The 15,784-nt window shown below is 37.3% G+C and overlaps 1 protein-coding gene across 1 annotated transcript in view; it reads left to right on the forward strand.

Annotated features, from left to right (window-relative positions):
* Positions 1-15,784, forward strand: part of ISPD (isoprenoid synthase domain containing) — a 121,916-nt gene that overhangs the window by 8,414 nt on the left and 97,718 nt on the right. Inside the window, exon 2 of the mRNA XM_009282064.2 lies at positions 7,897-8,046. Within this exon, the coding sequence (XP_009280339.2) occupies positions 7,897-8,046 (150 nt within the window). The remainder of the gene's footprint in view (positions 1-7,896; positions 8,047-15,784) is intronic.

Here is a 15,784-nt window from a genome sequence, read left to right on the forward strand (position 1 = left end):
TATCTTACTAATGAGAATCAAAGACGGTGTGCCCATAATGACTATGAATTTTGTGGGTTTTTTTCCCAATAAAATTCAAAATAAGGTAATTTAAGAATTATTCTTTTTGTTTAAAGAAAGGAAGATACCTGGCAGAAAGAAGGTAACCTTTTTTTCTTCAGCCTTAATCTCTAATGGATATACAGTCCAGGTTGTGGATTGTACTTGTTGGTCGGTGAAGGAAATAGGTAGAAGGACTCCTGTCCCCACCACAGCACTGCCACACAAATTATGTCTGTGCTACATGGTAGAGTCTGGGTGTGAGCGTGGGTGAAAGTATGATATGCCCTGGACTCAAATTTCTGTTTCTGCATGATAATGAGAGTACCTCTACCTTTATTGTGGTCTGCTATTCTTTACTGAGTCATCCTGGTTGTCCTGTAGTCCTGACTGCATGCCATATCTGGTCCTTCAAGAGAAGCATGCAGCTGAGGTACTGGTTTGGGGGGATCTTTAGGACATGGCATTAACAGAAGGAGTTATGGGGCAGAGGGTGACAGGCTTGAGTTGAACCCATGCAGCCAGACTGCCTTGCCTTGCTGTACAGCAAATAGGTGGGTTCTGGATGCAGAATGAGGTTATGAACTCTGTGGACTATGTGCAGGCTTGAATCAGTTCAGTTTGGAAGTTTGGCTAGTTTGGACTTGAACATGTGTTCGCACCTAAGTTTAGAAAACTTTGCACGTATAGCCAAACTGTAGTTATCAACTGTACGTCTGTATAGGAGTGGTAGCTTATAGTTTGTGGTGTTACTTTGTCTATGCCCCAATCTTTGCCATCCAGATAGAATTGTTTTGCCAGGATTTCTGTAGGTTGGAGGAGGAAATATTCTGTCTTCCATCTCTGCAGCAGAATCATAAAACTTATCATAGATTATAACTTTCGGTTATAGAGAAGATAAAATGTAGCCTTAGACAACAGCTGGATACAAAATGCAGGAAAGGAAAAGGAAAAAAAAAACCCATTAAAAAAAGATGTGGTATTTCAGTGCGATACCTTGAACGTGCTTTGGAAGAAATTCTCTAATGGCTTTATTTTACAAAGATAGTTATATGACTTTGTTTTATTAGATACTTTCCCCTTCAGTTTTACAATATAAAAGATTTGAAAAGAACATCCTCTTAAATATGTGAAATATTTTAATCTTATAATTGAGTTTTTGAATTTTGCTTTGAAGATTGTTTGATAAATCTGAAATAAGAAATCTTTCAGTAGAGACAATTCTTCTAACTTAAATGGTAATTACTGAGTGTGGCTGGAGCATGTTGATTACTATAGGTACAATTAGTTTGAGTGCAGATGTCTGAATAGAAATGCATGTTTCTACCTGTTTCATGCATCGCAGATACTGTGTTTATTTCTGTACTTTTTCATGCTGTAGATGGCTGTGAATGCCCTTCATGGCAAGTAGTTTGATCTGTGTAAAAGAATACTTTCCCTGTAGTAACATGTGGAAACAGTTTGATGGAATAAAATGAGAAGAAATTAATCATAGTTATTCTGAGCTTCTTTTGTTGGTTCATAGCCAGACCTAATTTAGACTGAAATCCTTAGGAGATGGTAGTGTTTGGTAACATACAAATAATCTTTCACCTAATAAAAAGCATTCCAGGACATATTTGTAAACTGTTAGATACCTAGCTTGCCTAAATTAACGTCAATTGTTATGTAGTTCAACAGTGTCCTAATGCAATTCTTGTCTTCATGGAAAAGCAAGATAAAATTGTTTGTATATCTACCAAATTCACCTCTACAAAAATGACTTTAATGGAGTTCCAAGATGGATGTGTTTGTCCTACTAAGTGTGACTAGCCCCACAATCTCCAGCATACAGTTTCAAAGAAGTCAGCTGCTTTGAAGTGATGAAAATATATTTCTAAAATACTTCTACTTCCAGTGTATGTATGCAAGACAAGTTTATTTTTTCTAAGGCAGGGTGACTAAGTTATTTGGGAGTCTTGGTTCAGTACTATTTTGCTCGTGAGAGTTGAAAACAACTCTGATTAAAGAATTAAAGTTAATAAATATGAATATTGAGAAAACATGTAAAAACATGAGAACAGGGACATTCTTTTAAAGATAGCACTCATAAGCTATGCTTGTATGTGTTTGACATCAGGCCTATTCCTAAGTAATTTTAAAACGTTGACTCTAATGCAGTTAGGATGATTGAAATATAAACCATACATTTACTTAATGCTACTAGACAGCTAAGAAGATAGAAAGCGTAGGGAAAATGAATTTCAGGGGAGATAGAGGCTATGAATGGGGACTAAAAGTATTGTTGGTGTAATTAAAAAGTAGAAGGGAGTCATGCTAGAGGGATGGAAAAGTCTGCTCATTTAGGACTAGACTCTGTAAAGTTTTAGGCTGTGATTCCCATGCACTTGAAGTTCAGGGCTGCAAATTGACTGTGTAAGTGAACTTTGTGGGTCTGTATTAGTACTTGGGGCGTACTGGGGACAGGGGCATGCCAAAGACATAGCATACTTTTTTTTAGTATGCCAGCCTGCAGGATCTGTGGTTGTCTGATCTTGTTGCTACGCTGTTGTAAAACAAAAGGAATTGTAGTTGTATTTTTTTGTAGGGGTTTTGTGCCATTGCAATTTTTTTCTTTTCCTAGTCCATATCATTCAACTTGTTGAGCTTTGCAGCTATTTAGCATTGTTCTGTTTCAACTCTGGCTACCAAAAATGACTAGATCAGTGATGCGGGTGTGTTGGTTTTTATGCTCTTTTGGCACTTCTGGCTCTTTGATAACTTGTTATTGGTAGGTTTTATTCTAGATGTGGAGTGTTGGTCTCAGCTGAATAATGCACCGTGTGTTGGGGGTATTTGTAACCTGGATAATCTCTTGCTTGTAATATAATCTACATCTCCCCACGCTGCCACCCCCCACACCCCCAGTCCTCTTGGAAATTTTGAAGTGTTCTGTTTGTTTTTTTAAAAAAATAAAATAAGGATTTTCAGTTTTTATGAATATTCAATAAAAATAAGCTATACTGCATTGTGTTAGCCAGGTTGCTATGTTGTGTGTAGGCTTATGTGGCCTAAACATTTATACTTCATTTTGTAATAAAAGGTATCATCAATACTGCTTGGATTTTACTCTCCTTGAACTGACTGTGTTGTCTGATCGTAAAACACACCCTGGTTATGTATTCACTGAATACATGCATCTAAACCATTTACTGTCAGAATGAAAGTATGATAAAATGAGAACGATAATGTTACTGTTTAGTGGAAAGGTGGATTAGTATGCCTTGAATCTATGGAAAATACTTATGATACCCTATTATACTGACCTGCATGATGCACTTCATTCTCTACCTTTTTTCAGTCACCGTCAAGTCTTTAAATCTTGAATGTATGCTATGCTCTAGGTGGTTATACAAAAAACTGAATACAAAACTGAGAACCTGTTTGTAAATGCTTTTGACTTGTGCTGTTTAAAATGGGTTATGAAAGACACCTGTTGTTTCTAAAAGCATCTAGAGACTGGTTGAGTTTTCAGCAGATGGATGGATGAGCTTGCTTCTGAGAGATGCCAGTCTGTCACTTCCGCTGAAGTTGATGGAATTCTGTGTTCTCAGGATGTTTTAGGACTGTTTTAAGGAAATGATAGATTAAAAGGATGTTTTTTGTTCCAATATTTTGTCTGCAGAAGAAAACTAACCAGTTAGCAGTACTTGTTTCAATGTCTGTTATGCTATGAAAGAATATTTTAAGAGTTTGCCCACAGATATTTTGAACCTCTGGCCTGAGAGCCGGGCCAAATACCTGTACATTCCTGACATGAATAGCAAATCAAAGCTTCTCAAATTAGAACAAATAAAATTCAAATATCTGAGACTCAGTATATACTCTCTTTATTAATATGGAAATAGTTCTTTGTTACTGGTTTATAACCAGAAAAACAACATGGAAATTCCTTGCAAAGAATAAAATATTTGGTGTTGTAACTGAATAGATGTAGACTAGCTGGATGATTGTGTTCTTCACTTACACCCCACAGTCATCAGGGGCAAAAGCCCCTTTAGATACAGTAGTACCTTATTGTATTATTGGCCCTACTGTGCCCTAATGTTTAAGTTTCTGAACTAAAAAATGTAGTACGTAGCCCTTAAGTACCTAAATTCCTCATTCAGTTCATTGCAAGACTGCTAGGAGTGGAATTCAGAAAAGGCTTTGTGCTGAGTAGGGAGGATGCTTGCTCTAACCAGAAGGAAATACCGCAGAATGAGCCATACATCTTAAACTGTGCCCCTCTTTGGCCTGTATATGAGAACAAAATTTACACTAAATTCTGTTTTTTATGTTTACACCATGAATGAAAATACCTGTGAGCCAATTTTGGAAGCAGAAGCATGTGCAGTGAGGTCTGTATAAGCCAGCTTGGGTTTGGCAGCTGTGTCAGCGTATGCCAGCTAGAGAATGTCACCAGAAGTACTGCAGATTGCAAGGTTTCCTGTGTTAGGGACTCAGCTCTCTTGTCCCATATAAAAACAATGCAGGGCATACACAGGCCAGTATTTTCCTTTGCTTGATCCCAGTTTCACCCAGGCTGAAAGTGGCCTTAAACTCATGTAGTTCTTGTGTCACTGAGGTAGTAAACTCAGCCCTGTGTTGGGTCACATCATCTGGTTGAGGGAGCCTCTGTGTGTGTGTGCTAAGACAGAGAAAGATCCTGCAGAAAGGTAAGCCAGTACTGAGCAAAACAACCAACCAGTTTCTGTATCTTGCCTCAGGATTTTAAGGTTTCAACTCAGTGCTGCACCTTAGCAAGTATGTTCTAGCTCATGGATTCACAGCTTTTGGACCCCAGCTGCTCATTGTATGAAGGTTTTCTGTGCAGTAGAAACTTCCTGGCTTTAAGTACTAGAACTCCACATTCTGCTTTTAAAGCATAGAGCAGTCATGGACTGAGTTGTCCTTTTTTGGAATAAAAGCTTTTTAAATTTTTTTTAATCAAATGACTGCTAGTTATCCTGTTACTGCATACATAGTTAGAATTTCTCTCTGTTGCATGATCAGAAGTCAGCCATAAATCTTATTCTCTGTATTTAACTTCATGTTTTCAGTCAGTGTCAGGTATAGTTTGAGTGGACTTGCTGTAGAAGATGTCTTATTGTGCCCAACTTGTGATTTCTCATTGAAATGGAGGGAAGACAGGTGAGAAACTCTCAGCCTGCCGTACTGGACTCTGGGGTAATGTAAAGCAAAACTGTAGTTGTTCGAAAAATGCCATTTGTTAAATTTGAGGTGCCATGAAGCTTTCAGTTACTTGAAAAGTTAATTGGGGTTTTTAAAAAAATGACGTTTGGATTTATTAGAAATTAGCTCTTCTGGAATCTTCTGGAAGATCTAGGCCTCAGCAGAGCAGGAGATGTGGTTCAGTATTGTCACAAAGATACAGATACAGATGTTCATGAATTTTTATTGTGCAATAAACCAGATGTCAAGAAAACAATGTGTTTCAGAGCTCTTATAAGAATATAATTTTGAGTATTTCAATTTTACTTAGAATTGCAGTTTGGTTTTTTGTTCCTCAGAGTGCGTGTTTCACTTGTGAGATTTGGTTACGCAAGTCACATTGTATTCTCTTGGCTTGTTTTATGCTTAAAATGTAACATGACATGATTGTTAAAAACTGTAATAAAATATTGGATCAGCATAAGAAATCCTCTTTTGCTAACTGGTTTTCTGGAGTGGTAACTGTTTCAGGAAAAAAAATTCAAATAGACTTAACTAATTACAGAAAAGCTGTGGCTAGCATGCTGCTCTGTCTCTTTTCCCATGACCTTCTAATTTTATCATTTTTTGTGTGTGTGTGACCAATTAAAATATGATGGCAGAGCAAAATAACATTGTCCTAATGCCCAGCAGCTGGGATGTAGAGGTAATAATCCATGTCCTGGAATCATAGGAAATAGAGAGGGGACCAGTTGCAAATAACTTCATCTCTCTACTTCTGCTATGCACAGTTTTTCCTCAAAGTACATCTGTTAAATTTACTCCTCATTTAATACACTGACATATTACTAAAATTATACTGGTGTTTAGTTTTTGTCAGTTTGTCTTTTCTATTACAGAAGTAAAATTGATCCTGCCTAGGACAGAAAGATGGACTAGGTGACCTCTCGAGATCCTTTACAGACATTTCTTCTGTGACTTCATAGTTCTTGCTGATCTTTCTGTACCGTATTTTGCCTTTGGATGATAGTGTTTTGCTCCATGTAGTGTTTTATGTAGTTATCTCTTCCCATATATTGGAAAGAAAAAGCGCTCTTCAGATTTTGAGAAAGTTTCTCTTGTCTCATGAATTTTTTGAATCTTTTCTCTCCCTTCTCCCTGCCCCAGTAGCTCATGCATATCAGAACTCTCTGGGCATGAGAAATTGGTTCACATCTCTGTCCTCATTCTGTAAAAGAATGAACTAAGAATCTGTATTTTAGAGCTCATGAAGTGCTCAACATGCTGACTGCATTCCTCTTTGTTTTATTGTTCAGTAGTGTGAAAGGGGGAGGGAAGACAACTAGTTTTTTCTCTTCTGAGAGGGGAAAAAAATTTGGGCTCACTTTTAGTGTCTCATTCTGCCACTGTATGCTTATCTGAGGTCAGAAACCTTGTAAGAATGGACAGGACTCATATGTATAAGGGCAGGATTTGCCAACAGAAGATAAATGAAATAAACAATAACAGTGCTTTTATTTTATGTGATGAGACCTATTTTTTTTTCTGTGTCAAAGCTCACTAGACCTCAGAAGATCTTCTGTGGCTGCAGTGAAAAGTGTCAGAATTCACCATTGGGAGTGGTTTTCTAGGTATACTGATTTAAGATGTTGGATAATTCCAAAAGTTTTGGAACAGCATCAATTCTTTTTTATTGTTCTTAAAAATAAACAGTATAGTGTAAGGATGCCATTCTCAATGGTTAGCATTGTTAGGGAGCATGCTTTTTGCCCTGTGACTTGATAAGCAATGTTCTGCCGTTGCATCCTTTTCTCCATTATTGTATGGACAACTCTTGTTCCAATTGCCTTTAGCTTCATATAAAGTTCATGTGAACATTTGTAAGTGACTGATGAAGTGTGGGTGACTTTCTGGTGTCAAAATGACTAAAACCAGCCAGGAGAGTTCTGTTTCAGAGATGCCATAGATCTTTAAAAATAGTATCTTTGATCTTTTCATCAATATAATGTTTAATTGGTTTCAAACCTAAGCAAAACCAAAACTGAAATATAAGCATTTAAATTTCTGTTCTGGGGCACAGTGCTGCTGGATATAGAATACTTTCTGATGTATATACTGTGTTCCCAGTGATTTCACTGGTAAGTGGTTGCTCAGTATTTCACAGGGTGAATTCAACATGGAGGAACAAGCTCAATTTTCTGAAACTTTTCTTGTTTCTTATTTCTGAGCAGTTTAGCCAAATTGAAATCTGTGAAAGCAATAGGTGTTGTGGATTGTCAAGACCTCTCAGGTGTGTATCCTGCTGTTTGATATCTGAATAGGCCTAGAACTGTCCTCACGGAAATCACCTAATATGTATGTAGAAGAAAGTCTGAGAAACGAACATCTCGGATCTGTACATGTATTTGCAGTAGTTGTTTATGAAGGACTTAAGATTTTTTTTTTGTAAATTGGCCCTCAGCGTGTACTTTTAGAGTCTTCCATTGCTATATTTGTGGCAAAAGTCTCATACACACTAAGTAGTATGACTTACTCATTATGAGGTATGTAAAAGATAAATAAGTAGAAAATGTATTTTAAAGCTCTTACTTTTGTTGACTGCAGCTATCTGATACACATTAATATTAATAACATTTAGGCCTCTCTTTGTGTTTTGTTCCACAGGCAGCAGGAGCAATTCGTCCTCTAGTTTCTACTGTGATTGCTTCTGCTGCAGATGGCTGTTTAGACCACTCATTGGAACGTGCCAGGTACAGAGCGAGTGAAATGCCTCAGGCTTTCTTGTTTGATACAATCTATGAAGCATACCAACAGGTAAGACTTAGAGACTTTCTAAGACTTTTTTCCATTTACTTTAACTAGTCATCTATTTTTTTATTTCTCTTCTTTCAAAAATAGAGATTCAGCAGCTATTTCAGATCACATCAAACTGTATGTGTATTACTTCTCTGTAGTCTTTTGATGAAAATGCTTTGTCATTCTAATCTATTCAAGTTTTTTGATTATCAAACTGCCAAATACAAGAGGGAATGAGGGGTCTAAACTATTGGAAAGACAGATTGGCTTTCATTTTTATTGTGCATTAAATAGATTACATAGATGAGTGGGTTAATGTGTTTAAAGTTAAGTATGTATTAAGTATGTATTATTGACTGAGTATCAAAGAGTTTTGGATGCACAGTGTGATAATGACATTATATAATAATATGATGGGATACAGGCTGTTCTAAAATATTGAGATAATATTAACTTGATACATCTAGGTAAATAAATGTTTAATTTGTTTCGTGTTGCGTGTGTATTGTACATACTTTGATTAGTGGCTGAAAATATTTACCTAGTCTCTGTTGTAATTCTCCATTTTTCCCTAATATATTGCTTTAACATCATCTTTATTTAAGAAAATAAAAATTGTGGGTAGTGTATTAAACCCTGACTCTTTAGCCTTTATCCCTCTTGAAGACTGCTTTTGTTTGCCCCACCCTGCATTCACAGTTTACTGGAAAAACTCCAGGCTTTCGTCTCAGTGTTCTACTTCCTTTTCATTCATCACCTCGTGGAAATTGCCTGTCCTCCAGGTATCTTCCAGACTGACTGGAAGCAGAGTATTTCTTCATTTGTCACTTGGAGGGATTTATTTTTCACTGCAGTAATGCTGACAGTCATGCTTCCCATCAGTCTTTCATTTCTAGAGTAAACAAGCCCAAATTACTGATATCCACCTTCAGAGAGTACACAGCTTAGAAGTCATCAACAACAGAACAAATGCGTGGACAGGCAACGAAGAAGAAGAAACAGTTGCTTAATTGTTCAGTAATTGTTTTACTTGGAAATGTTGGTGCAAATTCCATGTCATACCCTTTATGCTTGATAATTGAAGCTATTCTTAGATGCTGAAGATGAAGGGCTATCCAAGATGAAGAGCTACTCAAGTGATTGGACTAGCTCCAACCTTTTTACTTCTGATGTGAAGCACGGGGTTGTTCTTGGTGTATATGATAACATACAGCTGATACTTCTAAGTGAGAGTCTAGCTTGAATGTAGTGGGCATACTCGTGATAAAGGCAGCATATATGTGCGTAGAACACATCTTAAGAGGCAACAGCTACTGTTGGTTATACAGCTGTTTGTTTCTTGTTGATGTGTATCTCTTGGCAAATTACATGTTTATGTGTTGTTTCTCAAAAAAAACCCCCAAAACAAACCCCTATTTTTTCCTACTGTGTTTGCTCTTAGTTTGCAGATGTAGTAGAGCTGGCAAATACATAAAAAGCTTTTGCCCTAAATGCCTTGCTCAAAAGGCAACTATATTTGCAGTCCCTATGCTCCTCTGATTTAGTGTTTTCTTCTCACATATGCATTCCATCAGCCTTCTTTTTTTTTTATCCCTGCTCTTTCAAGAACAAGCCACCAAAGTTGTTAGCAAGCAACCAAGGCTATGGTTCCTTGTCCCCAGTTCCCTTTGCATTGGCTAAATTCTGGTCATTTTAAATGCTCTGTGCCTTGGAGCTCTGGGAAGGATAACACTTGGCTAAACCTCTCAACTCATATTGTTTGCTAATTATTTATGTTTCAATGGTGCCTAGCTGTCCAAGTCAAGGATTAAGACCCTATTGTTCTGGGAACTGTACAAACAAATAAAAAGAGATAGATAATCGTTGTCCTGAAAAACTTAGTCAAGCTACTGTAGGACAGATTTTTGTAGGAATGGATGCAGCTTATGATGCTTCCTAAATATTAACATACCCATCATTAGTGGCCACAACAACCTGGTGAAGTAGGTAAGTATCATTGTACAAATGAACAAAAAAGAGAAAATAATTGTTACTCACGTTGCAAGTCATTCACAAAGCTGGGAATGGAACTCATTTTGGCTGACTCAGCATGGGATCATGGTCCCACTCCTGTGTATTTTATACAGTTGTGACCTTTATGCAACAACAGTGTGGGGAAAAACAACAGTCAAACATGCATTCCTTAGAAAGAAACTGTCCATTTGAGTTGTTGCTTCAAATAACATAGGCTTTTCAGTTATGTTGTGGGTAATGTGGAATACTGCTTTTAAACTCCATCTTTATTTAAATGCATCATCTGATGTGAGTAGGTTGATTCAGAGAGTTTACTTCCAGATGTCATCTTTTTCATGAATGTAAGATCTCTGAGTATTTTGACCACTAAGTTGCAACATTCAATTAAAGGTCAGTTCTCTGATCCTTACTGGTTTGCCATCTATAGTCTTTTTTGCTGCTCTTGTCTGGTACCAATCTGGGCAGAGCAGACTAGTGCTCCTTCTTCTTTTATTGCTGTTTTGAATGTTTTTAGAACTAGGAAGGAATAAGCTGTTAACGTTACTAAAACATGTAAAAATACTTTTGTATGATCTTTATCAAATTAAAAGTCCTTAGAAAACTTTTTCCATTTCTTGCTTGATTAAAAAATTATAGTAATGATTTGAGGAAAAATACAATGCCTTGTACATAAAATTAATTGAAGTAGATACAACAAATGCCAAAGATTGGTTCACAACGTTATCTTAAAATGTATGTACTGTCATGGTTTAATCTCAGTCGGCAACTAAGCACCACGCAGCCGCTCGCTCACTCCCCCCCGGTGGGATGGGGGAGAGAATCGGAAGGGTAAAAGTGAGAAAACTCATGGGTTGAGATAAAGGCAGTTTAATAGGTAAAGCAAAAGCCACGCACGCAAGCAAAGCAAAACAAGGAATTCATTCACTACTTCCCATCGGCAGGCAGGTGTTCAGCCATCTCCAGGAACAGGGCTCCATCATGCGTAATGGTTACTTGGGAAGACAAACACCATCACTCCAAACGTCCCCCCCTTCCTCCTTCTTCCCCCAGCTTTATATACTGAGCATGACGTCACATGGTATGGAATACCTCTTTGGCCAGTTGGGGTCAGCTGTCCTGGCTGTGCCCCCTCCCAGCTTCTTGTGCACCTCCAGCCTTCTCAGTCGGTAGAGCATGGGAAGCTTAACTCTAACCCTGCCGAAACCAGGACAGTATACTACAGTGAATTCCCTTTACATTTGGTGCCAAAAATCCAGCACAGATTTTGAGGACATTCAGCCAGGTTGTTTGCATGCATTTCACTGAGATGCATTTCATTTTTGTGTGCTGGATCTCAATTTAGTTTTCACTCTTACCTCTTCTCTGTTGCTTAGAACATACATATTCCAAACAGGTCTCTTTTGTTCAGATATATGTTGCTTTCTGATTAACTGTGACCATGTCAAGATTTCTGACATCATAACTTAATTTCTCAGCTTTATAGTAGTGCTGTTGAAACCTTTTAAATTTTGTTGCTTAAGAATTGCATGTACTCCATTGTCTTTGTAATGACTTTGAGAGCTCATTAAAACAAACATTCTTCATCACTTGTATGTCTGATATTTAAGCCTCCTTTAACAGGGCTTTTCAAAGGTTAAAACCCAGAACTTTCATTTCTTTAATGTGGTTTTTCTGGCTTTGGGTTTTCCTTATTACAACCACTTTGTCAAAAAAAGAAAAAATGTTGGACTGGATGTGACATCAAATTAGAGTCTGTGTTGGTCAGTTACTCAGAAATGGTGTTAAGTATTTCATCCATTACCTCTGAAGTATGCTATGAAATAATTTCCATTGCGTTTCTAATTTTTGCTCGTGTTGTGTGAGAGAATTAGGTTGTGCGAGAAGGTAATTCTTACAACCACTTTGTCAAAAAAAGAAAAAATGTTGGACTGGATGTGACATCAAATTAGAGTCTGTGTTGGTCAGTTACTCAGAAATGGTGTTAAGTATTTCATCCATTACCTCTGAAGTATGCTATGAAATAATTTCCATTGCGTTTCTAATTTTTGCTCGTGTTGTGTGAGAGAATTAGGTTGTGCGAGAAGGTATGCATTATATTGTTTTCAAAAGGGTTTCTTGTTACTACTAGTCACATCTCCTTTTGATAGGTGTATTAACTTGAAATCTTCTGTTCTTTGGGATGGTCCTCCTCTCACAATTCCATAATGTTTCTTGATCCTGATGGGGAAATTATTTAATCTTTCTATTCTGCTGTTGTAAGGTAGCCAAGGACTTCTACCTGCAAAGTAGGGTTTGTTTGTTTTTAATCCTTAGCAGCAAATAAATCTGAAATGGGAAGAGTAATCCAAAAAATGTTGGTGAGGTACTGGATACTGCTAGGTCTTCTGATGGTTAATTTTGAATAGTTTTTTTTAACCGTACTGAAACAATAGTATAGATTTATGAAAATATTTCCTTAAAACTAATATCAGACTTTTTCAGTTAGCATCAACTTTAACATCAGTTAGTGGTGGAAGCAGCTTTTTTTGATATGTCTGTGTATATGCTTGAGAGGAAAAAAAAGACATTCAGATGTCCCATATTTTTATTTTTTTATTGGGGGCATGCAAGCAGTTTGAGAACCATTGTTGTTTCTTGGTGAAAGAAGAATTGGGAGTACTTTGTGTCTGCCTTTTTGTGGTGCAGCAGGCAAGTGGAGGTGCAACAGGGAAGGGAAAGCTTTTTTGGTATTCTTCCACCTCAAATGATAATTGCTCCAGTGCAGCAGGATCAGAAGACCACTGTTCAGGAAATAGCTACTCCTCCTACTCCAGAATAGTGATACTGACTTTAACATTTTTTTATAAAGTTTCTGTTACGTTGTTACACATTTTACTTTTAACTCAGCATACCTCTTGTCCCCTGTATTGGATATCACATAAGCCAGACTAAAAACAGTTGCTTAATTTCAATATTGACTTTAACTGTTCAGAGCCCACAACAGCCAGCAGAGCTAAAATGATGTCTTGATCTTAAAAGGCCTCATGACTCTGATTTATGTGTCATTAGGTAGAGCACTTACGCCTGTTCATTTATTGCAGTTAATGGGATTTCGGCAGATACAGGCCCCTATCCCTGTTATGAAATGCTGCTTAATGCTTTCTGTTGCAAGTCTCCATGTTCAGTTGGTTATATGAAGCATGGGAAAACAGCTGTTTACTTCTATTTCAGTGAAGTATCTTGATGCCTCCACTTTGTAGTAGGACTTTGGAATTTGGCATTGGGATGGTCCTGAGGTGAGAAAAGGATGAATTGTTACAGGCCTCCTTACATATACCTGTGAGTGTTACTGTGTCACTCATCATATATATGCCTCCTCACCTCATATTCTTATGAAGTACAGCAATGCTTTCATGCCCTTCAATTTGCTAAATTTATAAAAGTTATAGCTTTTATTTGTATGATGCATGCTTGATACAAGGTGGACAAGTGACAGATGCAAACAACTGCAAGGGGAGAAAGAACTGTATTTATAATGTGTGTGGTATCTTGCAGGCAGGAGGCTTTACCTTAGCCAGGGGTTTTCCTTGGGATGTTGGGTAAAAGGCCATATAAATGTGTTAAAGGGATCAATGTAATGTTGCATCAGTGCTCTTAGTTCTGGTATGTCCTAATTTGTGAGTTCTTGTTTCCCGCACAGTGTAATGAACCAAACCACTAACCTTCAGTAAATGTTAGTAGTGGACAAGTTAAACTTTTTAAAATCAAAAATGCAAATCTAATAACTAGCAAAACCTGTGGAAAAGCTGCAAAATTTGCAGAACCCATGATTTACTTCAATTCTAACCTACCTGGGACAAAACCAGCCAGTTGGATTTTTTTTTTAGGTTAATAAGAATTAAATTCCTGATCTTTGGAAATGCATGTTTCTTTTTTATTCTTATCAGCCCTAAGGGAAATCTGAAAAGGTTAAGTGTTAATTGAAAATCGACTCTTTCCAAAGATAGCAAATAAAGGATAAATTCCTTAGACCAGACTTGTTCATTTTTGCTTAAGGTAGTTTCATGTTTCTGTTTAGCTTTTTAAATTAAATAGGAGCAAATGCGAAGTATGATCCTGCAAGCCTGGGAGGAGGAGGGTGGGGGGAAGACTTCACTTACTAGAAGTCAAGTGTTCCCCTGGAGCAGTATCTTTAAGGAATTAGAGTATCAGGAAGTCAGGTAGACTACCTTTTCCTTTAATCAGAGTAGGCTGAGACTGATTTTTGTAATACCTGTTTCTGACATATTGTGAAATGCAGAAGAGATCTTAGATCTTTTGTCTTTAACACAAAGCATCTTGTTGTGTCATGTCATGTTAGTGTACAAAGTAACACAACCACAATATGCAAAGGCTGAAATACCCAAACTTAACAAAGCATTGTGTATTTGAAATGTATCTGCCAAAGTAAGGAAGGTAGCAGGAACAATTAAAAAGCTTTGCCTTTCCTGATGTGGCGGAGAAACAACTGAAAATGGAAGCAGAAGAGTGGTATGTAGAAGATCCTGACTAGCTTCTATGTCAGAGATGTAAACAAAGAGCCTAGGGAAGATGATATGATGGTTAGAGAGTTGTCAGCATGAATGCTGGGGATACAACAGAATTGCTCACCAATGTGACTAGTCTGATGAAGCCAAGGACCTTGGGAAGAGCTACACACAGCTGAAGAAAGGGTGGGACATGTTAGAAGGCTATTCTGCAGGAATCCTTTGCATGTGGATGGCGTGGCAAAGTTGGATCGCTATTTAAAGATAGAGTGATAGGTTTATGACAATCTTAATTATAAAAAATAATTTTGATACACAATTTTTTTCTGGTAATCTTTTATACGTTGTTTTAAACTTAGCCTCAAGATCTTCTCTACCTGGGAAAGTTTACCACAAAAACTACACTATCTTTTGGGGGTGTTTGTATTGCATATGTAGTTAGTTTAATCATCTGTTGATAGGAGATCTTTTGTAGATTATGGAAGCTTATATTTAGCTGATCAGAACAATGAAGCTGCAATAAAAAAATGAAAAAATAGGAACAGGAAGCAGGAATATTCATTGAAGGAGGATGAGCTTCAGCATGTTTAGAGATGTTTCTCTGATGCATGTCTATAACCTCTGTAGATATCCACACAGAACAGACTGACCTTAGGGATTCTATCTAATGTGTGTAGAAACTATGTAGAGATTAGTACTTTTTGGGACTACACTGAATTAATACATCTGTTCATAGCCAGCATTACCCACTTTTTGGATAATAAGCAATCACACTTACTTATGGGATGTTATAGCATCTGCCTGCATAGGAGAGAGCTGCTATATATAAGCATAGTAATGACAAGATACAAAATAATAGTGTGTCAGGGAGAATCATGCAAATACTTTGATGCTAAATTCTGGGAGGCAGATGTTCTTCCACTCCCCAAAAAAATCATTACAAGATGTTCCCAGATGGGGTTGAGATGGGGAGAAGAGATATTCTGCAAACTGTCCAACCTGGTCCTCAGTAGAAGAAAAAGAAATTCCAAAATTGTTCTCATCTGACAAACCCCTGAGAATGTTCAGGGAAGATTTTTGCCAGAGTAAGAAAGGAAGTTGGCTATTGTTAGGCCCATTGTAGAAGTATTTGCTCAAAGTATTGTCTTTTCTGTATGTAAATAATAGGGAGTGTATTCCATGTGGATTTTGTAAACTTCTAAAGTGCTTTTTGAAAGGACACAACATTACTGGGATTC

This window comes from Aptenodytes forsteri, unplaced genomic scaffold (assembly GCF_000699145.1).
Source record: "Aptenodytes forsteri isolate BGI_AS27 unplaced genomic scaffold, ASM69914v1 Scaffold164, whole genome shotgun sequence".
Taxonomy (NCBI): Eukaryota; Metazoa; Chordata; class Aves; order Sphenisciformes; family Spheniscidae; genus Aptenodytes; species Aptenodytes forsteri.